General features: G+C 35.9%; 1 protein-coding gene across 1 annotated transcript in view; it reads left to right on the forward strand.

The window, feature by feature from the left end:
- Positions 1 to 22,949, forward strand: part of CATSPERE (catsper channel auxiliary subunit epsilon) — a 177,755-nt gene that overhangs the window by 40,966 nt on the left and 113,840 nt on the right. Inside the window, exon 6 of the mRNA XM_055324355.1 lies at positions 6,901 to 6,978. Coding sequence (XP_055180330.1) covers positions 6,901 to 6,978 — 78 coding nt within the window. The remainder of the gene's footprint in view (positions 1 to 6,900; positions 6,979 to 22,949) is intronic.

Below are 22,949 nucleotides of genomic sequence, written 5' to 3' on the forward strand. Positions count from 1 at the left end.
GAAAGCCCAGAAGTAAACCCACATTTATATGTTTAATTAATATTCAACAAAACAAGAAAAAAAATCCAATGAGAAAAAGACAGTCTCTTCAACAAATGGTTCTGGGAAAACTGGTCAGCGACATGCAAAAGAATGCAACTGGACCACTTTCTTGCACCATACACCAAAATAAACTTAAAATGGATTAAAGACTTAAATGTGAAATCTGAAACCATCAAAATCCTAGAAGAGAACACAGGCGGTAACTTCCTTGACATCGGCTGTAGCAACTTTTCTAGACATATTTCTTGACACAACAGAAACAAACTAAAAATAAACTATTGGGACTACATCAAAATAAAAAGCTTCTGCATAGCAAATTAAACAACAAAACTAAAAAGTAACATACAGAATGGGAGAAGATATCTGCAAATGATATATCTGATAAACGGTTAGTATCCAAAGTATATAAAGAACTTCTAAAACTCAACACCAGAAAAACAGATAATCCTATTAAAAATGGGCAGAAGTTATGAACAGGCATTTTTCCAAAGACATACAGATGGCCAACAGATACATGAAGAGATGTTCATCAGTTACCATCACAGAAATGGAAATCAAAACTACAATGGGATATCATTGTATATCTGTAAGAATGGATGAAAACCACACATAAACTACAGATGTTGGTGTGGATGTGGAGAAAAAGGAACACTCAAGCACTATTGGTGGGAATGCAAACTGGTGCAGCCACTGTGGGAAATAGTATAAAGTTTCCTCAAAAAGTTAAAAATAGAATTCTCCTATGTCCTAGCAATCACATTGCTGAGTATTTACCCAAATAATACAAATATTAATTCAAAGAGATATATGCACCCTTATGTCTATAGCAGCATTTTTTACAATAGCCAAGATATGGAAGTAGCCCAAGTCTCCATTAATTGATGAGTGGATAAAGAAGAGGTGATAGATAGATCGATAGATCGATAGATATAGATAGATATAGATAGATATAGATATAGATAATTTAGCCATAAAAGAAGAATGAAATCTTGCCATTTGCAATGACATTTCTGGAACTAGAGAGTATAATGCTAAACAAAAAAAGTCAGAGAAAGACAAATATGATTTTGCACATGTGGAATTTAAGAAACAAATGAGCAAAGGGGAAAAAGAGCAAGGGAAGAAGTTAAGAAATAGACTCTTAATTACAGAGAATAAACCGATGGTTACCAAACAGGAAGTGGGTGGGGAAATGGGTTAATTAGGGGGGATTAAGGAACACACTTGTGATAAACACTGGGGATGTATGGAACTGTTGAATCACTATATTGTATACCTGAAACTAATATTACATTGTATGTTAACTAACTGGAATTTAAATTAAAAACTTAATAATAATAATAAAATAAAAACTTAAAAAGCCAAAAAAAAGTTTTTAACATCTGGATTAAAGGATGATTACAAGTATGGTAGATACATTGAAAACTTAAAACATTGAAATAAGGTGATAATATTTGGAAATTAAAGCCCTATAGATAGTTTAGTTTTTTCAAAGGAATGCTTTAGGGCAGCCCGGGTGGCTCAGTGGTTTAGCGCCTGCCTTCGGCCCAGGGCGTGATCCTGGAGACCCGGGATCGAGTCCCACGTTGGGCTCCCTGCATGGAGCCTGCTTCTCCCTCTGCCTGTGCCTCTGCCTTTCTCTCTGTGTCTCTCATGAATAAATAAAATCCTTAAAAAAAAAAAAAACAAAGGAATGCTTTACTATAAAGGTAGTAAATTAATAATAGTAGGTATTATAATTAATAAACCTCCTAGTATACTGAAGCCTCCATAAAATCCCAAGACGACAGAGTTCAGATAGCTTCCACAGTTGATGAACCATGGAGATTTGGGGAAAGTGAGCACCAAGAGAGGGCATGGAAGCTCCTCATGCTTTCCCCATACCTTGCCTTCTGCATCATTTCCATCTGGCTCTTCCTGAGTTACATGTTTATATAATAAGCCAGTAATCTATGAATTTCTCTTCAAATTCTGGATCATCCCATGGCTCCTACACCCAGGTAAATGTTGAAGAGGACTCGACCAAGAGCCTGAATGAGAAAGGAATTCCCAAGAGAGAAGCTAAGGACAAGGCTTTTGCTCATTTCCCGATTGTTCCTGCTCAGCCTGAACTGGAAAGTAATTCACAAGGGAGAAGTGAAAACAGCACCTTTTCTCTGGCTTTCTGTTTTTTTATTTCCTTGCACTCCAGTATGTAGTTCCTGAGAGTGATGAACTGGAGGCTGGCAAAACTATTGTCTGAGTTATAGCCTTGGAGCCATTCAGCTGAAGCATACAGAAGTAATGTGCCAACACTTCAAGGTTTGAAGTGTAGGCCCTGCTATGGAAGCATGATAGAGGATATTGGTTCCCCCAGTTCTTGCTGTTGTTCCCATCCCAGGGAGTTGCTGTCTGCTCCCCTCTGCCCAGCTCCCTAGCGAGTGCCTCAGCAAAAAAGTCTGTGGGCCAACAAAGGCCCACAACATGCACAAATGTACATAATTTTTAAATTAACATAATTTAGATAGTACTTTTTCCTAGCATGTGAAAGATAAACAACCTCCATAGTAGATCAAAATAGTTGAATGAGCCCATGTGTCCATGTGTACCCTTATTCTAAATCAAATAGATGTTATAGAATTTATTAAAGGTATAACTATAACAATGAAAAAAAGCAAGAGTGTTTATCAATGGATAATCTTAACATAGAAAATAGAGGAAAAATTCTAGAAGTTGAATACATATTACAGACCCAAATAATATAGAATAACCTCCACCTCACTTGAAATATAGAAATGCTTTTAGAAATGTGTGGAGAATGCTAGCATACACTTTTATATTAACAAAGGTACATGTGTGTCAGAAATAAAGAATTTAAGGCCAGAGTTATAACGTTGAATTTGGAACTAGGAGTATTAGAATATAAGCCCTACTAAATGGGGATGATGTTTTGTTGTATGCATGGGATAGAAAATGAAGACCAACAACCTATGAGAGAAGGAGGAGTTGAGGGATGCCTGGGTGACTCATTATTTGAGCATCTGCATTCCGGCTTGGGTGTGATCCCAGAGTCTGGGGAGAGAGTCCCACATGGGGCTTCCTGTGAGGAGTTTGCTTCTCCCTCTGCCTGTGTCTCTGCCTCTCTCTGTGTATCTCATGAATAAATAAATAAAATATTTTTTAAAAAAGGAGGCATTGAAACTAATCCCCTAATATGATACTAGGATTTATAAAATGTCTGTAAAGTGGGAAATAGTAAAGTTTCATCACTGGCTTACAGTAATTCCAAAGAAATGATACATCCTTTGGGGCTATAAATGGACAAGGAGTAAGCTACATGAAGTGTCAGGTAGATGTCCAAGTTTAGTAGCCCAAGAGGTTGAAGAACCTAATGCCAAGTAATAAACACAAAAATGCAAGCAATGAAACACATAGGGCCCTGTCAGAGGTGACTGCAAAATCCATTTCCAAGAGTATAGAAGAATATAGAAGATAACCAGGAGTATAGAAGATTTTCATAGAAAACAAACCCTCAAAGTAAAAAATAACCTCAAAGTAAAAGGTATAAACCACAAAAAACACTCTGGAATAGACACATACAATGAGGAAAGTTCATACTATTGAAAGCTAAAAATGAGAACCATCTGAAAGGCTATTTAATCCATGTTTAAAGTATTCAAAGAGATAAAAGAAGGAATTGAAGTAGAAAACAATTACACAACATTCAGAAATTGAAAAACCTCTCATTAAATTTCTTGAAAAAATAGGCATCTGAAAATAAAAATTCAATAACAGTTTCAGCTATATGCTGATACAGTTGAGAAAATTGGAGAATTACTGATTTGGAATAGGAATCTTGCAGAATACAGTGCATAAAAGTGAAGAGGTGAAAAATATCTAAAGAGTTAAGAGACATAACAGATAGACTGAGACAATTTATCATCCATATAATAGGAGTTTCAAAATGGGAATAAAATGAATTGGACATAATACTAAAAGAGATGATTATGGAGAATTCTTCACAATTGAAGACATGAGTACTCAGATTGAAAAACTAAAAAGTACAGGATGTAGTAAATGATGGTGAGCCAATGTATAATATGCTAATAAATTTAAGCATTGACAATCAAAATTTTTCAATAATGATTTTTTAAAACAAAAAGCTAGCCAACAAAAGAGTGGAAAATGAAGGGGGATTTGGGTTTGAAATTGTTTAAGGTCCTTATAAGTATTCAGGATAAGGATACTGGATTAACTTTGCCTACATTAAATATGCATGTAAAAATGTAAGACTGTCCATTAAAGTCATAGAAACAAATATGTAATTTCTAAGAAGAGTTCTAGAAGAAGAAATTTTTAAATGCTAACAGTTTTTTTATTTTTTTAATTTTTTTTTTTTTTTATTCATGATAGTCATACAGAGAGCGAGAGAGGCAGAGACACAGGCAGAGGGAGAAGCAGGCTCCATGCACCAGGAGCCTGACGTGGGATTCGATCCCGGGTCTCCAGGATCGCGCCCTGGGCCAAAGGCAGGCGCCAAACCGCTGAGCCACCCAGGTGTCCCTCCAACACTACTTTAAAACCAAAAGCAGACAAAGAGAAAGTTAGGAAAGGAGAGAGGGAAAAAAGCATAGACTAATATCCTTGTATACATAGGTGCAAAAATTCTACACAAATACTAGCAAGTGGAGTTCAGCAATATACTAAAAGAATACATTTAAAAGGGCCAGCATCTTCCAGAATGCAACATTAATTCAACACCAAAAAAGCTGACAACAATATTCATTCCATCAACACAATAAAGAAGAAAACAAATTATCACGTAGTAAATTTAAAAACTGAATAACCATTTCTAATGAAAACATCAAGCAAAATAAGTTTAAAAGGGAACCACTTGACTCTAATAAAGACATTAATATTTCAAATAACAAAATGACTATTAACAAATACATCTGACTCAATTAAAATCAGGAACTGGACTAATGTACTCGGTATCATCATTATTATTTAAAATTGTCTTGAACATAATAGTGTAAATAATAAGACTAGAAAAAAGCACAGTATTACAAATTTATAATAACAATGAAGACTATAAAATACTTACAAATAAATTTAATAAGAAAGACACAGAACCTGTAGCAAGAGCCATTCTCAAATTTTGTTGAATGAGGGACACTGGGTGATGTATGGAACTATTGAATTACTATATTACAACTGTAGAATATTATTTAGGCCTTATAAGGGTTGGCACTGGAGAATTTCAATGATGTATTATACTTGCATTAAAAAATGTGGGAAGTGTGTATAATATGATCCAGTTTTGTTTTTAAAATTCTTAAAAAGGCTTTTTAAAAAAATACATGTAAATATGTACTTGTACATGTCTGCAAACACATAGTGTGGAGAAAAATAGGGAAGGATACATATTAGGTATTTAAATAAAGTTATATAGATAGAGGCTTCATAAGTGAAGGGAATAAAAGGAGAAATAAAGCCATGCTGTAAAAGGGAAGGAAGGAAAGGAAGAAGGGACGGAGGACAGCAATATATAGGGACAATATAGAATTAAGGCAAAGAGATGAACTAGGATAAGTAGGAATGTCATGTAATTATAAAAGGAATAAAATCTTCATATACGTGTGTATATATCCACATAACCAAAACATAGATCAAGATATAAAACATATACATGTAGAAGTTCTTAACATAAAGAACTTCCACAAAGTAATAAAGACTATCCAATTTAGAAAAGTGGAAAATAAGCAAGAGAAATAAATATTTCATAAGACAGGAAATACAAGTGGAACTTGAACATATGGAAATATGCTCAAACTTTTTTATAATGAAAGAGATGCAGGTTAAAAGTGCATCAAAAGTACCATTTTTCACCCATCAGACTGGAAAATTATAAATGTGACAACACATGATGTTGGGAAGGCTGTGAAGAAGAAAGAAATCTCATACATTGCTGGTGTGACAGTATATTCGTGGAACTGCTATGAGAACAATTTAGCAGTATTTATGAAAATTACAAATGTATATGCTATATATTCCAAGGTACAAAATAGTATATATATACACAAAATTGCTCATTACAGCATTGATTATAATGGCAAAGGATTGAGAACAAATGTTTATTAGTAAGTTACTAGTTATTAGTTATAATTTCCATAATTTGGAACAATATGCAGTAGAAAAGTTAATGAGAATATGTAAAGATCTCTAAGATCTTCACTTTAAGTGAAGAATATCATGTTTGAAAAAATGTGTTTAGCATACTTACGTTTATATAAAAAGAAAAAAATGTCTTAGTTATGCATAAAAATTTTACAGAAATATAAACAAAACTTACTAATAGTAGATTCTTGTGGGATGTGGTGGGCTTGTGGGGATTAGGTGATGGAGTACAGGGTGGGAGAGACAATTTTCACTTTAGGTTTAATATAATTTGTTTTTAACTATTTGAATAAATTGTATATTCAAGAAAAATACTAAAGAAAACAGATCTACATATATTGAAATAACCGTGGCATGTAAGTAACAAAAGCATGTTAGAAATAACATGCATCATGTGATTCCTTTTTTGTGAAAAGTGTGTAGGTGAATGGTTGCTATGTGTGTCTAATTATGATTATAGAGAAAGAGATGTGGATTCAGAGTCTTAACATTGGTTACTTCAGGAGTGTAGAAGGATATTAACTCTTCTTTCATAGGTCTTTGATTTGTTTACTTGTTAAAAGCAGCACATATCACTTGATTTTTTTAATGGGATAATCAAAATTTTTTAAATAAATAAAAATATTTTTATGGTTATGTTTTGCCACAAACTAATGAAATTTTTCCAAAATGTAAAGAAATGCAACCGTTTTTATTTTGTAGGTTATTGTTATATGGATATATGATCCAGAAAATGCAGACACCAATGAGTTGCTATGGAATGCAAATGAACCTTCACTAGTACGTGGAAACATTGTTATTATAATCACAAATAAAATAATATGCTATATTTCCTTTTTAAGGGGTTTGAATAATCTATTTTAAGTATTCCAGAGCTAACTAAATACACCTTAATTATCCATTATCTTTAGCCATTGTAGTGATTTTGAGCTAGGGCTTAATCTCCATAATTATAAATATCTTTCTATTGAATTCTATTGAACATTGTCCGTACTTTTTATGAACTGCATTAATCATGTAGATGCTAACCTTCAAAGTGCCTCAAAGGTGTTCCTTGAGCATCTATCTTGAAATTGTCCTTCAAAAATCTGTCTAGTCCCTTACTGAATTCTTTACCACTTGGAGACTAGCGAATTTCGTAAAGGTGCAGCACAGCAGATAAATACATGTGGTTTTCAACTTATGATGGTTTGACTTACAGCTTTTTTATTTTACCATAGTGCAAAAATTATATGCATTGGATAGAGACACTGCTCTGAACTGGGACCTTTTCCCAATCCGGCTGGCTAGCAATACGTGGTGTGATACCATAGCATGACGCTGGGTGGCGGCCGTGATCACAACAGCAAACAGTACATTTAAACTATTTTGCACCCATACAACCATTGTTTTCACTTTCAGTACTGTATTCAATGATTTACATGAGATATTTAAGACTTTATCATAAAACAGACCTTGCGTTAGATGATTTTTACTGCAAAACACTGTGTTTTGAGCACATTTAAGTGATATTCGGTAGGTCAGAGGCATTGGTTACATTTTCCACTTAGGTTTTTTTCCATTTATGATGGATTTACCAGGACATACCCCATCCTAATTCAAGGAAGATCTGTAAGTCCTTTATCTTATCTGTTATAAATTTAACTCTTAAGATTTAAGTTCTGTCTTCTGTTACAATTAAAATGTATCGAAGAGAAACATAAAATGGGCTGTTGTCATGAGACTACTTAATGAGTCAGTATCTGATTTTTGAATAGCATGTACATGCCTCTTGATAATCAAATTCACAAGAGATAGACTAATAAATCAGAATGACAACCTATCAATTAATTGTTTTATTTGGCAAGTGGCTTTTAGAGGGAATACAATTAATTGTAATTAAATCCTTTAAGCATTACTGTTACTTAATTTCTAATCTTTCTAAATAAAAATAAATACATTTTAACATTATTTTTTTCATGCATACCTAGTACTTTGCTTTTTATTTCATGTGCACTCATGACCATGTCATTTCCATAAAACCTTTCTATAGCTTTCAGTTACCAACAGCAGTCTGGATTCTTTTTTTTTTTTTTTTAATTTTTATTTATTTATGATAGTCAGAGAGAGAGAGAGAGAGAGAGAGAGAGAGAGAGGGGCAGAGACACAGGCAGAGGGAGAAGCAGGCTCCATGCACCAGGAGCCCGACGTGGGATTCGATCCCGGGTCTCCAGGATCACGCCCTGGGCTAAAGGCAGGCGCCAAACCGCTGCGCCACCCAGGGATCCCAGCAGTCTGGATTCTTAAGACACTTAACATGGTACACAAAGCCCTGCATATTCTGCTTCTGCTACTCGTCCCTGGCCTCAGTTGTCCACATATCCTGCCCTCAGCATCAGTACTCTGCTGTTTTCTTGCACATACCTGCTGTTCCATGTCTCTCAGTCTTTGCTTATGCTGTTCCTTCTTTGGTAAATTGATCATTCCCTTCATCTTCTCATGTTTTCCATCTCAAGTCAGGTATCACTGCCTCGAAGACACTTGCCTTAACCATATCAAGATTTCTTCATATGAGTAGTTTAAGGGCATTATTTTAATGCTACAGTTTTCAAAAATCATCAACTAAACAGCTCTGGCAAAATTTAAATTGTCTGTTTGGGTTTTTATCACCCAGTATGTAACATGACTGACAGATACTCAAATCATAATTCCACACTTTACTCTTCATTCTCTTCCCGAACCATCTCTGACTTTGAACTCTAAATATCCCCTTATCTTTAATTCATTCCTGCATTTTATCCCATCTTTGAACCTCACCTCATCCCTATCTCTCATTATCTTCCTCAGTGAGCCTTATCCTTGTGCCCAAAACACACACCAGGGAAAAGAGGACCAGCAGAGGGGTGCAGCTCAGAAGTGAGATACAGAATAATTTATTTGTACAATTTGGTTCAGAAACATTAAAAAATTCAGGGTTTTATTTTGAGGGTTTTTTTCTTTACCATTTTAACTGTGAGTTATAAAAAAAAGAAGCATAAAAGTTTAGTACAGTTTAATGAATAATAGTAATTAGCCACACTAACAATAGCACAGAAGGTCCCCATATGTGCCACTCACATGAACATAATTTCTGCCCCCACCTTAGAAGTAACTGATAGATATAATCCCTCTGTTCCTTCTGAAGGTAACCATTATTCTGAATTTTAGGATAATAGTTGCTCTTCTTTTATTTTTAGTTTGCCTCATGATTCCTAAACAATGCAATTTAGTGGGTTTTAGTTTTGTGTTTATTTTTCTGTTTTCTATAAATGGAATCACGTTTTATATACATTGTGCACTTGCTTTTAGGGGGGTCAACTTTATATAAGATTTATTTGTTTTGTAATGTACTTACAGTTTATTCATTTTTGTTCTTGTATGATTTTTCAACATACTATACATTTTTTATCCATTCTACCAGTTGATGAATTTTGGGTTGGTTTATGTTTTGTTCTGTTCGTAATGAGTATTGGTTTCTGTTTTTGTTCAGCTTTAATGAGATGCAAATTATATATAACATTATGTAAGTTTAGATATAACTGTTGATTTGATACACTTATATATTGTAAAATGATTACCATGGTAGGATTTTTTTAACATCTTTATCACCTCACATAATTACCATTTCTTTTCAGTGGTAGGATTATTTAAGATTTACTCTCTTATCAACTTCCAAGTACTTAATACTGTATCATCAATTATACTCATCATGCTATACATTAGATTCCCAGAATTTATTCATCTTATAACTGGAAGTTTATACCCTTTGACCATCACGTCCCCATTTTGCTCATCCCCTCAGACCTTGCAATCACCATTCTACTCTGTTTCTATGAATTCAGCTTCTTTAGATTCCACATAAAAGCACATCATAGAGGGATGCCAAGGTGGCTCAGTGGTTGAGCATCTGCCTTTGGCTCAGGGGTCCCAGGATCAAGTCCCACATAGGGTTCCCCGCAAGGAGTCTGCTTCTCCCTCTGCCCATGTCTCTGCCACTCTCTGTGTGTCTCTCATGAATAAATGAATATAAATCTTTTTCTTTTAAAGCACATCATAGAGTATTTGTCTTTGTCTGACTTATTTCACTTAGCATAATGCCCTCAAGGTCCATCGATGTTGTTGCAAATGAAGACATTTCCTTCTTTTTATTGTCAAATAATATTCCATTGTATATAAATACCACAACTTCTTTATCCTTTCATCCTCTGATAGACTGGTTGTTTCTATATCTTGGCTATTGTAAATAGTGCTGCAATAAACATAGGGGTGCATGGATCTTTTTAAAATACTGTTTCTATTTTCTTTAGGTAAATACCCAGTAGTGGAGTTACTGCATCATATCGTATTTCTATCATTAATGTTTTGAGGAACCCCATACGGTTTTCCACAGTGGCTGCACCAATTTATAGTCCCACCAACAGTGCACAAGAGTTCCTTTTTCTTCACATCCTAACACTTGTTATTCTTATCTTTTTTTATTTTAGTCATTCTGACAGGTGTAAGGTGAGTCATCTTTTCACGTACCTGTTGGCTATTATTTTCTCCCACTATGTAGGTGACCTTTTCATTTTGTTGATTTCTTTTGCTTGTGCACATATGATTTATTCTTTGCTTTGTTATAGTGGATTATACTGATTGAGTTTTTGAATGTTGAATCAGCCATGCATACCTAGAATGAATCCTAGTTGGCCATACTATATGACCATAGTATATAATTCTTTTTATATATTGTTGGATTCTATTTGCTGTTGTATTTCCATTTAGTTCAAAAATTTTTTTATGACGGGATGAGCACTGGGTGTTATTCTGTATGTTGGTAAATTGAACACCAATAAAAATTAATTTATTAAAAAAAATTTTTTAATCTTTAATTTCTTTTGAGTCTTTTCCTTGATCAATATGTTATTTAAAAGTGTGTCAATTTCCAAGTACTCAGGGATTGTTCAGTTACTTTTCCATACTGACTTCTAGTTTATTCTATTATACTCTGACAACATATTTTCTATAATTTCTATTCTTTTTAAAAATTTACTTTTTTAATTCTACTATAGTTAATGTACAGTGTTCTGTTAGTTTCAGCTGTACAATATAGTGATTCGACAATTCTATACATCACTCAGTGCTTATCATGACAAGTGCACTCCTTAATCCCCATCACCTATATCACCTCCCCTTTGATAATCACCAGTATGCTCTCTATAGTTAAGAGTCTGACTTTTTGCATGTCTTTTTTCCCTTAGATCATTTATGTTTTTAAATTTCACATATGAGTGAAATCATGTGGTATTTGTCTTTCTCTAACCGACTTATTTCACTTAGCATTATACTTTCTAGGTCCATTTATGTTGTCACAAATGACAACATTTTTACAGCTGAGTAATATTCCATTGTACACATATTCCACATCTTTATCCATTCATCTATTGATGGATGCTTGGGTTGCTTCCATATTTTGACTGTTGTAAATAATGCTGCAATAAATATAGTGGTGCATGTATCTTTTCAAAGTAGTATTTTTGTTTGCTTTGGGTAAATACATAGTAGTGAAATTGCTGGATCATATGGTAATTCCATTTTTAATTTTTTGAGAAAGCTCCATGTCATTTTCCACAGTGGCTATACCAGTTTTCATTCCCACCAACAACAGTGCACCAGAGTTACTTTTTCTCCACATCCTCACCAACACTTGTTGTTTCTTTAATTTTAGCCATTCTAACAGGTGTGAGGTGATATTTCATTGTGGTTTTTTAATTTTCATTTCTCTGATGATTTGTAATATTAAGAATCTGTTGGCCATCTGTATGTCTTCTTTGCAGAAATATCTTCTTCCTATTTTTTCTAAAGATTTTATTTATTCATGAGAGACACAGAGAGAGAGAGGCAGAGACACAGGCAGAGGGAGAAGCAGGCTCCATGCAGGGAGCCCGACGTGGGACTCGATTCCAGGTCTCCAGGATCACGCTGGGGCCTGAAGGCGGCGCTAAACCGCTGAGCCATCAGCGCTGCCCCTTCCTATTTTTTTAACTACTGTTTGGGGCTTTTTGGTATTGAGTTTTATAAATTGTTTATATATTTTGGGTACTAACCCTTTCTCAAACACATCATTGGCAAATGCCTTCTGTTCAGAAGATTGTCTGTTTGTTTTGTTGATTGTTTTCTTTGTTATGTAGAAGCTTTTTATTTTAATATTGTCCTAATAGTTTATTTTTGTTTTTTTTTCCTTGCCTTAGGAGAAATACTAGACAAAAGTTATTATTGATGATGTCAAAGATATTGCTGCCTGTGTTCTCTTCTAGGATTTTTATGGTTTGAGGACTTACATTTAGGTTCTTTTTTTTTTTTAAGATTTTTATTAATTTAATCATGAGAGACACAGAGAGAGAGAATGGCATAGGGAGAAGCAGGCTCCATGCAGGTCGCCTAACGTGGGACTCGATCCTGGGCCTCCAGGATCACGCCCTGGGCTGGAGGTGGCACTAAACTGCTGAGCCACCTGGGCTGCCCTCACATTTAGGTTCTTAATCCATTTTGAGTTTATTCTTGTGTATGGTGTAAGAAAGTGGTCCAGTTTTATTCTTTTGCATGTAGCTGTCCAGTTTTCCAACACAATTTGTTGAAGAGACTTTTTTCCCATTGTGTATTCTTGCCTCCTTTATCATAGATTAATTGATCATATAATTGTGGGTTTATTTCTGAGCTCTCTATTATATCCCATTGAACTATTATGTCTATTTTTATGCTATTACCATACTGTTTTGATAACTACATTTGTAATATACCTTGAAATCTAGTATTGTGATAATGCTAGCTTTATTCTTTCTCAAGATTGCTTTGGCTATATAAGGTATTTTGTGGGTCCATACAAATTTTAGGATTATTTATTCTAGCTCTGTAAAAAATGCTGTTGGTATTTTGATAGGGATTTCATTACATCTGTAGATTGCTTTCAATAGTACAGACATTTTAACAATATTTGTTCTTCCAATCCATGAGCATGGAATATATATCCAATTATTTGTGTCATCTTCAGTTTCTTTCATCAGTGTTTTATAGAGCACAGGTCTTTTCCCTCCTTGGTTAAGTTTATTTATAGATATTTTATTATTTTTGGTGAAGTTGTATATGGTATTGTTTTCTTTATTTCTCTTTCTTCTACTTCATTATTAGTGTATAGGAAAGCAACATATTTCTGTATGTTAATTTTGTATCCTGAAACATTACTGAATTCACTTCTTAGGTCTAGTAGGTTTGGCGGAGTCTTTAGGGTTTTCTTCTCTTTTCTTTTTTTAATCAAGTAGGCTCCACACCCAGCATGGAGCCCAATGTGGGGCTTGAACTCACAACCCTGATATTGAGACCTGAACCAAGATCAAGAGTCAGACACTTAACCAACTGAGTCACCCAGGAGCCCCTTTATGGGGCTCTCTCTATATAGTATCATGTCACCTGAAAATAGTGGAAGTTTTACTTCTTCCTTATCAGTTTGAGTGCCTTGTATTTCTTTTTCTTGTCTGATTGCTGTGGCTAAGACCTCCAGTACTATATTCAATTAAAATGGTGGAAAAGGACATCCTTGTCTTATTACTGGTCTTAAGGGAAAAGCTTTCAGTTTTACACCATTAAGTATAATGTTAGCTGTTGATTTTTCTTATGTGACCTATATTATGTTGAAATATGTTCCCTCTTAAACTACTTTGTTAAGGGTTTTTATCATGAATGTTTCTTATACTTTGTGAAATGCTTTCTTCTGCATCTATTGAGATGATCATTTGGTTTTTTTATCTTTTCTCTTGTTGATGTATCATGTTGGTTGATTTATGAGTATGGAACTACCCTTATATCCCAGAAATAAATGCCACTTGATCTGAGTGAATGATTTTTTATTAATGTATTGGATTTGGTTAGTTAAGGATTTTTTGCATCTGTGTTCATCAGAAATTCATCAGTAATTCTCTTTTCTTGTAGTGTCTTTATCTGCTTTTGGTATCAGGGTAATGCTGGCCTCTTAGAATGAATTTGGAAGCTTTCTTTTATATTTTTTGAATAGTTTGAGGAGAAAACATACTAACTCTTCTTTAAATGTTCACTAGAAGTCAGCTGTGAAGCTATCTGTCCCCAAACTTCTGTTTGTTGGGAGTTATTATTATTATTATTATTATTGATTCAGTCTCATTGATGGTTATGAGTCTGTTCAAATTTTCTATTTCTTCCTGATTCAGTTTTTGGAGAGTACATGTTTCTAGGAATTTATCCATTCCCTCTAGGTTATCTAATTTCTTGGCATATTTCTGAGGTATCAGTTGTTATTCCTTCCAGATTTTTTCCAGATTTTTTTTCTTGTGATTGATTTCTAGTTTCATAATGCTGTAGCTGGAAAAAATGCATGGTATGATTTCAGTATTTTTTTAATTTTCCCAGACTTGTTTTGTGGCCTAACATGTGATCATTCTGGAGAATGTTCCATGTTCTCTAGAAAAGAATGTATATTCTACTGTTTTAGGATGAAATGTTCTCTATATACCTGTTAGGTCCATCTTGTTCAATGTGTCATTCAAAGTCAGTTTCCTTGTTGATTATTTAATGGTCTATTCATTGATGTAAGTGGGGTGTTAAAGTCCCAATTGTTAATGCCAATTTCTTCTTAATAGTTGCTTTATGTAATTAGATGTTCCCATGTTGGGTACATAAATTATTACAATTATATTCTCTTGTATTGTTTCTTTTATCATTATGTCATATCCTTCTTTGTCTCTTGTTACAGTCTTTACAACAGTCTATTTTGTCTAATATAAGCATTGTTACCCTGGATTTCTTTTCACTTCCATTTGCATGATAAATGCTTTTTTCATCCCTTCACTTTCAATCTGCGTATGTCTTTTGGGTCTGATATGAGTCTCTTGTTGGCAGCATATACATAAGACTTCCTCATTTCATCACCCTGTGTCTTTTGTTTAGAACACTTAGTCCATTTGCATTCAAAGTAATTATTGAAATGTATGTGTTTTTTGTCATTTTATTACTTGTTTTACAATCATTTTTGTAGTTCTTCTCTGTTTCTTTTTTCTCTTCCTTTCTTCTCTCATGGTTTGCTTCTTTCTTTAGTGATATACTTGGATTCCCTTTTTAAATTTTTTTGCATATATATTACTGGGTTTTTAAAAATTTGTGGTTACCATTAAGTTTGTGCACAAAACAGTCTCTATATAACATTTTGTGCATATAACAGTGTGTATTAATTTGATGATTGCTTAAGTTCAAACTTATTCTGAAAGCACTACATTTTTGTTCTTTTCCCTCTACATTTTAGGTATATAGTGTCATACTTTATATCCTTTCATTTTGCAAATCCCCTGACTGATTTTTATAGACATACTTAATTGTACATTTTTTGTGCTTCCTGCTTTTCTTACTCCTGCTTATGTTCTTTCTTTTCTATTCAAAGAACCCCCTTTAGCATTTTGTGAGGCTGGTTTAGTGGTAATGAGCTCCTTTAACTTTTATTTGTCTGGGAAATTGTTTATCTCTCCTATTCTGAATGAGAGTCTTGCTGCAATAAAATATTCTTGGTTTCCGTTTTTTTTCTTTCAGCACTTTGAATATGTCATGCCACTCTCTTCTTGCCTGCAAAATTTCTGCTGAATAATCTGCTGATAGACTTATGGGGTTTCCCTTGTATGTAACTGTTTTCTCTTACTGTTTTTAAAATTCTCTAAAACCACTTTTTGTTATTTTCATTACTATGTGTCTTTGTGTGGCTCTCCTTTAGTTGATTTTGCTGAGGGTTCTCTGTGCCTTCTCGATCTGGATTTCTATTTCCTTCCCCAGACTGAGGAAATTTTCAGCTATTACTTCTTCAAATAAATTTTCTGCTTTCTTTTCTCTCTCTTCTTCATGGATTCCTATAATGTGAATATTGTTACACTTGATGGTGTTGTGGGGTTCGCTTAATCTATTCTCATTCTCTATTAATCTTTTTTTTTCCTGTTCAGTGAGATTGTTTTCCTTTACTCTGTCTTCCAAGTCACTAATCTGTTCTGCTTCCTCTACTGCTCATTCCTTCTGGTGTATTTTTAATTTCAGTTATTGAGTTCTTCATCTCTGATTGGTTCTTTTTAATGTTTTTTTAAAATCTTTTTGGTGAGAGTCTCACTGAGATTCTCTGCTCTTTTCTCAAGTCCAGTGAATATCTTAGTGACCATCACTTTACATTCTCAATCAGGCATATTACTTATCTATGTTTCATTGACTCTCTTGCTGTGATTTTGTTCTTTTCTTTTGTTTGCGACATATTCCTCTCTCTGTCTCCTCATTTTATGTAGCTCTCTGTGTATATTTCTATGTGTTAGGAAAATCAGCTATGTTGCCTACTCTTGCAAGAAAGGGTCTTTTTGTGTCCTGTAGTGCTGTGTCTCCTGTTCACCGGAACCTGGCCCTTCAGAGATGTCTTCAAGGTGTGTTGCATGTACTCTACTTCCCTGATTGAGCCACATTTTCCTTCAGTCCAGTCATCTGCAATGGCTGTCTTTGCCTGTTGTGTATAAGGTTAGGCCCTATGTTGTCAATGGGGCAGTCTGGGACCACCTTGGGCTTGAGCTGTGTCAGACCAGGCATTGACTGAGCTGCAGTTGAACCAAACTACAGGGTACTCTCCTGGTGTGTCCCCTGAGAATCTTTCATTCATGAGTGGGGTCTGCAGTGAGACCAGATTTCTGTCCCCAAACCAAGTTGGGGCCATAGGTCAGGACTCACTTGGAGTGATGCCAGCCCATTCAGGGCTGCTTGCACAATGCCATACTTGTGTTGATGCTTTGGATGTACTCTTATGAAGCCAGTTTGGAGGGGGGCAAATCCTGAGGGGAACCTTATTGGGGTGAATGCCAGGAAGATCCATGCTGGTCCACTGTGGAAGGGGACCTGCAGCTACCAGGGAAAACTGCCAAGCACAGGTTGGAGAGAGTGAGTTATCAGAAGAGTTTAGGGCATGGGTGTGCAGTGTTGGTAAGGTTTGCTGAGACCTGCCATGGGAGGATGCTTGGCACTGATTTGGAGAGCTGCCAAGGCTGGGTTGGAGGCAAGTCTGCAGGAGGACATGGTTGCAGTTAGGTGGAAAGTGTTGGTGCTGCCCTGGTTCCTGCAAGTGTCCATGTATCTAAGCTGGGGGGCAAGGGTGAGGGAAGGAAATGGTGCCCACCAGCTTTTTTGTTCTTGGAGAAGTCTCCCAAAAACTCTCAGCCCCTCCAGCATATGTTGTGAGATTAGTAGACACATCTCCCTCCCATATACCCCAGGCCTTTTTCAAACTGCTGCTTCTATGCTGTATCTCACCAGGGCTGTTGTGCTGCCTCTTTAATAGCTAGGACTGTTTCCTCTCACTCTTCCAGAGTCCAGCCACAGATTTCTAAAGTTCCAGGTGTTAAGCCTCACTGATTAGAAGAACTTAAGAAGTTAAGCCCCTCTGGTTTTCAAAGCCAAATGTTATGGTTGAGATTCATCTTCCTAGTTTGGGTTCCCTGTGCCTAGGGTCCTGGTGGGGGTCTGCTCCTCTCCCTTCTTGCTTGAGGTAGCCCTTACTCCTGTGAAAAGTCTGGCAAGTCAGCTTCATTCCCAGCCACATCTCTGCCTCCTACCCTCTTAAATGTGCCCTCTTCTTTATGTGAAGAATCTGTTCTGCTAGCTTCAGGTCATTTTCTCTATGTCTGAATACAATCTAGTTGTATTCAAGGGACAAGGTGAGTTTAGTATCCTTCTATTCTACCATTTTCCCCAGAAGTCTATGATTTCTATTATTTTAAATTTGTTAAGGAATATTTTATGGCCCAGAATGTGGTTTGTCTTGGTGAATGTTCCATGTGGTCTTGATAAGAATATGTATTCTATGGTTGTGGAATTGAGTATTCTATATAAGATAATTAGATTAGGTTGGTAGTGTTAAGTAGATACTTTGGTTAATTTTCAGCTTGATTGACCTGTCAACTACTGATGGGGGGAGGGGCATTTAATTTTCTGACTATAATAGTAGATTCTTTTTTTTCTCCTTTCAGTTTTTTTTTTTTTTTTTTTTTTTGCCTTGATGTGCTGTTGTTAGATGCATTCATGTTTAGAATTGTTACAACTTTTTGGAAAATTAACCTCTTCATATTTATGTTCTGCCCCTCTTCATCACTAATAATATTCCTATGCTTAAATTGGCCTTGTCTGAAATTTTATAGTCCTCCAGTTTTCTTTTGATTACTTTTAGCTTAGTATATTTTTCTGTATTTACTTTTAAGCTGAGTGGTTATGTTTTATTTTTCAAGATTTTGTTTTTGCCTTCAATTTTCTGCAGCTTGACTAAGGTATGCCTTGGAGTAGTTGTTTTGCATTTACTCTTCTTGATGTTCCCCAAGCTTCCTGGATCTGTGTTTTGGTGTATGTCACTAATTTTGGAAAGTTCTTGGCCATCATTACCTCAAATATTTATTTTACTCCATTCTCTCTTCTCCTGGCATTCCAGTTTTGTATGTGTTACATCTTTGAAATATCCCACAGTTCTTGGAAGTTCTGTCTTTTTTTATTCTTTTCTTTGTATTTGAGTTTGGGAACTTTCTTTTGACATGCCTTCAAGCCACTAATTCCCTCCTCAGCTCTGGTGAGTCTGCTGATGAGCCCTTCAAAGGGCAGTTTCCCCCTAAAACTGCAACCATAAGGAGTTTCTTTTTTTTTTTTTTTTTATTTTTTTTAAAAAAAATTTTTTTTAATTTTTATTTATTTATGATAGAGAGAGAGAGAGAGAGAGGCAGAGACACAGGCAGAGGGAGAAGCAGGCTCCATGCACCGGGAGCCCGACATGGGATTCGATCCCGGGTCTCCAGGATCGCGCCCTGGGCCAAAGGCAGGCGCTAAACCGCTGCGCCACCCAGGGATCCCCATAAGGAGTTTCTTTACCTCACACTCAGCTTTTCCCATTGTCATTCTTCATTTCTATTATACAGTTTTTATTCCTAGCATTTCCTTGACTCTTTCTTGGAATTCCCACTTTTCTGCTTACATTACCCATCTGTTCTTCCATATTTTCTACTTTTTCTATTAGAGCCCTTAATCTACAAATTCCCCACCTGATAATTCTAATATGTGTGTCATTTCTGATTCTGGTCCTGAAATTTGCTTTTTCTCTTCAGACTTTGTTTCTGCTTGCCTTTTGGCATGCTTACAATTTTGCTTGTTGTTGATGAAAATCATATGCATTACATTGGGTAATAGGAATTAAGGTAACTAGGCCACTTCTATGTGGATTTATATTAATTTGACCAGTAATTGGGCTTGGTTTGGTATTTGATGTAGCTATAGGTACCAGAAGCTTTAAATTTCTTTAAGGTTCTTGTTTTTGTCTCCTCCTTTGACTTTAGACTTGCCTAAGTTCCCCTCTTCAGAGACTGTATGTGTCTTACAGCTCTTTGAACTAGGATCCACTATTATACTGAAGTCTTTTTGATATGGTAAGGTATGAGTGAAGGAGTGTAAATGTCAGTCTTTTACAAGCCATGTAGAAGGGGAGGGGAGATAGAGTAACTGGATGATGGGCCTTAAGGAGGACACTGATGTGATGAATACTGGGTGTAACACTATACGTTGGCAAATTGAATTTTAATTAAAAAATAATAAAGAGCAAAAAATAAAATAAAAATAAATGTCAGTCTTTTAGTGGGCCTGCATCTCTGGTATGTGGCCTTCAGCAATGTTTATTCTTGTATAGCTCCTCACCACCACCCCCTTAACTTATTGAGACTGGAAGTCTAGAGGAGATGGGAGTGAAAGAAATGCCATCCCTATGGCTCTGGGACAGGGATCTGGTAAAGTCTTTCTCCCTGGAGAATAGACCTTTGCTGTGGAAAAGGCTCTGGGTATATTTCAAAAAGATTACTTTTCCTCTCCCCCTGACAGAGCCATGAGGGAATCCTTCTATAGTCTTCACTGTGACAGATCTTTCTATAATATTCACAGTGAGATCTGGTGGATTTCCCCCTAAAACTGCAACCATAAGGAGTTTCTTGACCTCATACTCAGCTTTTCCCAGTTTGTCAAAATTGCCAGTTAAGTGTTGCTTACCACCAGTTTATGGCTCTAATAGCTTCTTCTCTGTAAGCATATCTCAGCTATGACTTTCTGGATTCACTTGTCTCTCCAGATCTTGGGATGGTACTTTGACTTGCAAACTCAGTTCCCTGAAAGGGTTCAAGAAAAGTCATTGATTTTTAATTTGTCCAACTTTTTCTCTTGTGGTGATGGAAGTAACACCTTCCAGGCTTTTTACACGGTAGAGCTAAAACTCTGTAGAATATAGTTTTATTTCCATTCATTCTTCAATTCTTATCATGCAATTTCAGTCTCTACAACCAAGAACTTCCATATATGCTTGTACAGCTTGAATGGGACAGCTGTTGTGGTGACTCTGCTTTTAATCCACTGAATTGTGTAACCAAAGTCCATCCCTATGTCACGAAATCTAATAGATGCTTTTCACGACTTGGCAGCATTTAACATGTTTAACCATTTGTTTTTTCTTGAAACACTCTCCTCTTATGGCTTCCCTGGCACCAAAACATGTTGGTTTCTCTCTTACTTTACTTGTTACCCTTTGCCATCTCCTCTATTTACTCCTTTTCCTTCTCTAATCTTTAAATGATTCTTTGCATTTACTCCCCAGGTGATCTCACTTAGACCCAATGGTTTTAGATATCAATTATATGATAATGGCTTACAAATTTATATTTCCAGCAAAGCACTTTCCCCTTACCCTTTCAAACATAAATTCAACGGACCACTAGCATTCCTGTTTAGAGGTCTTATAAACAGGTTCTATATACTGTGGATTAAATGGACCCTCCAGTTTCCCTATAAATCTGTTCTTCTACTGGATTCACCATAACAGTACATGACACCATTATCATCCTAGTTGCTCAAGGAAGAGCTCCCTAACCAATCTCAATGCCCCCACTCTGTCCCTACCCAACAATCCATTTTCCATATGACAGTAGTTTTAAAATATATTATGCAGGTATCCAGTTCAAGACAAGATGGATTAAATGCATTTCATTTTACTTCTGTCACTGTTCATAATGAAAAAATAATCCTAGACAAAATACATTTTACCCACAGAGACCAAAAGACAAAGAAGGTAGATGTGATTAGGGACCTTGAGATTCTAAGAGCACCCTACCAATGAGTTCCCTGAAGTTTTTCCTTGCCTCCTCTGTACTCTAGCCCAGGCACTAGAGATACCTGAAACTCAAATTCCAGCAAGCACAGAAGAAAACAAGCCCCAAGAAAGGCCTGCATTCTTTATCCAAAAGACCAGAAAGACCCATTCGTGGCCCAGAAGGACAGAAATCTTTTAACATACCTGCCTATTCTTGAACCAACCACTACAAAAAAAAAAAAAAAAAAGCTGCTGCAATAATGGAGCCATTGGCCAGAACCCTGTTTTTCCTCCCACCTCCTGCAGTAATGAGAAATATTACCTCCCCTGTGGAGCCTAAAGCTGGAAATCTGACTCCCATCCCTCTACAATAATGAGGCAGTGCCCTTCTTTCATGGTGCTTGTAGGCAGAACTCTTGAGTTTCATCCCCACACTGCAGCGACAAGGCCAAGCTAATTACCACTTCTATTTATGCATATCACACACACACACACACACACACACACACACACACACACACACACACATGCATACCTAAGAAAATGAGGCAGTGCCTCATCTTGCAGCACCTGTAGGTGGAACCTTGACTTCTACCTCTGCCTTCCAATTATAATGTGGGACCCCTCCTCCACAGAGCCTGTGGATGGAATTCCAAAGTCAACCCCCCCCTGCCATATAAGGAAATAATTAAGTAGTGAGGCAGTACCCCTTCTCTGTGGTCCTTGTAGGCAGGACTCTGACTAATCTCTGTCCTACAGTAACAAGGAAACACAGATTCCGCTCCCCAGCTGGTGCTGTGGGGACTATTGGGTGGAGTCCTCTATTCTTATTAACACAAAAGTGGAACACAATAGCACTGCAGTAGCTCTATAAACTAAATTGACATCTGAACCACAATCTACATGAGTGATCTAGGACATGCATTCTGATCCTAAACAGTTTGGCTACCTGATAACATGAAAGATTTAAATAGGCATTAAAATCTTATAATACTTAAAATATTCAGGGAATAACAGTCCAAAATTTACTCATCAGATCAAGAAAAAGGTAAGTCTCAATTTAAAAGAGAAAAAACAATCAATGTTTATCATATAACAAATGTCATGTATTTAGAACAAACAGTGAAGTAAAGGAAACATTTCTAAACTGTAGCCAAATCTTTAAAGATATAGGCTATTTTAGTAGCAAGGAGATATCATGTATGTTTGCATTTAATCTCTTTTGAGTTTTTAATAATTTCCAGTTTTAATTGTCTCGGGATTTTTTTTTCTAATAGTGACTTATTGCTATAAATATTTGGTTATAGATCCAATTTCTTCCTATTGGTTTCTTATGGAAAATTACTCTAAAAGTAAACACAGGTTTTAAACTTTTTTTTTTAGGATTTTATTTATTTATTCATGAGAGACAGAGAGAACGCAAGAGGCAGACACAGGCAGAGGGAGAAACAAGCTCCATACAGGGAGTCCGATGTGGGACTCCATCCCCAGACTTCAGGATCAGGGCCTGGGCTGAAAGTGGCGCTAAACCGCTGAGCCACCCGGGCTGCCCTAAACT

This window comes from Nyctereutes procyonoides, unplaced genomic scaffold, assembly GCF_905146905.1.
Source record: "Nyctereutes procyonoides isolate TBG_1078 unplaced genomic scaffold, NYPRO_anot_genome, whole genome shotgun sequence".
Taxonomy (NCBI): Eukaryota; Metazoa; Chordata; class Mammalia; order Carnivora; family Canidae; genus Nyctereutes; species Nyctereutes procyonoides.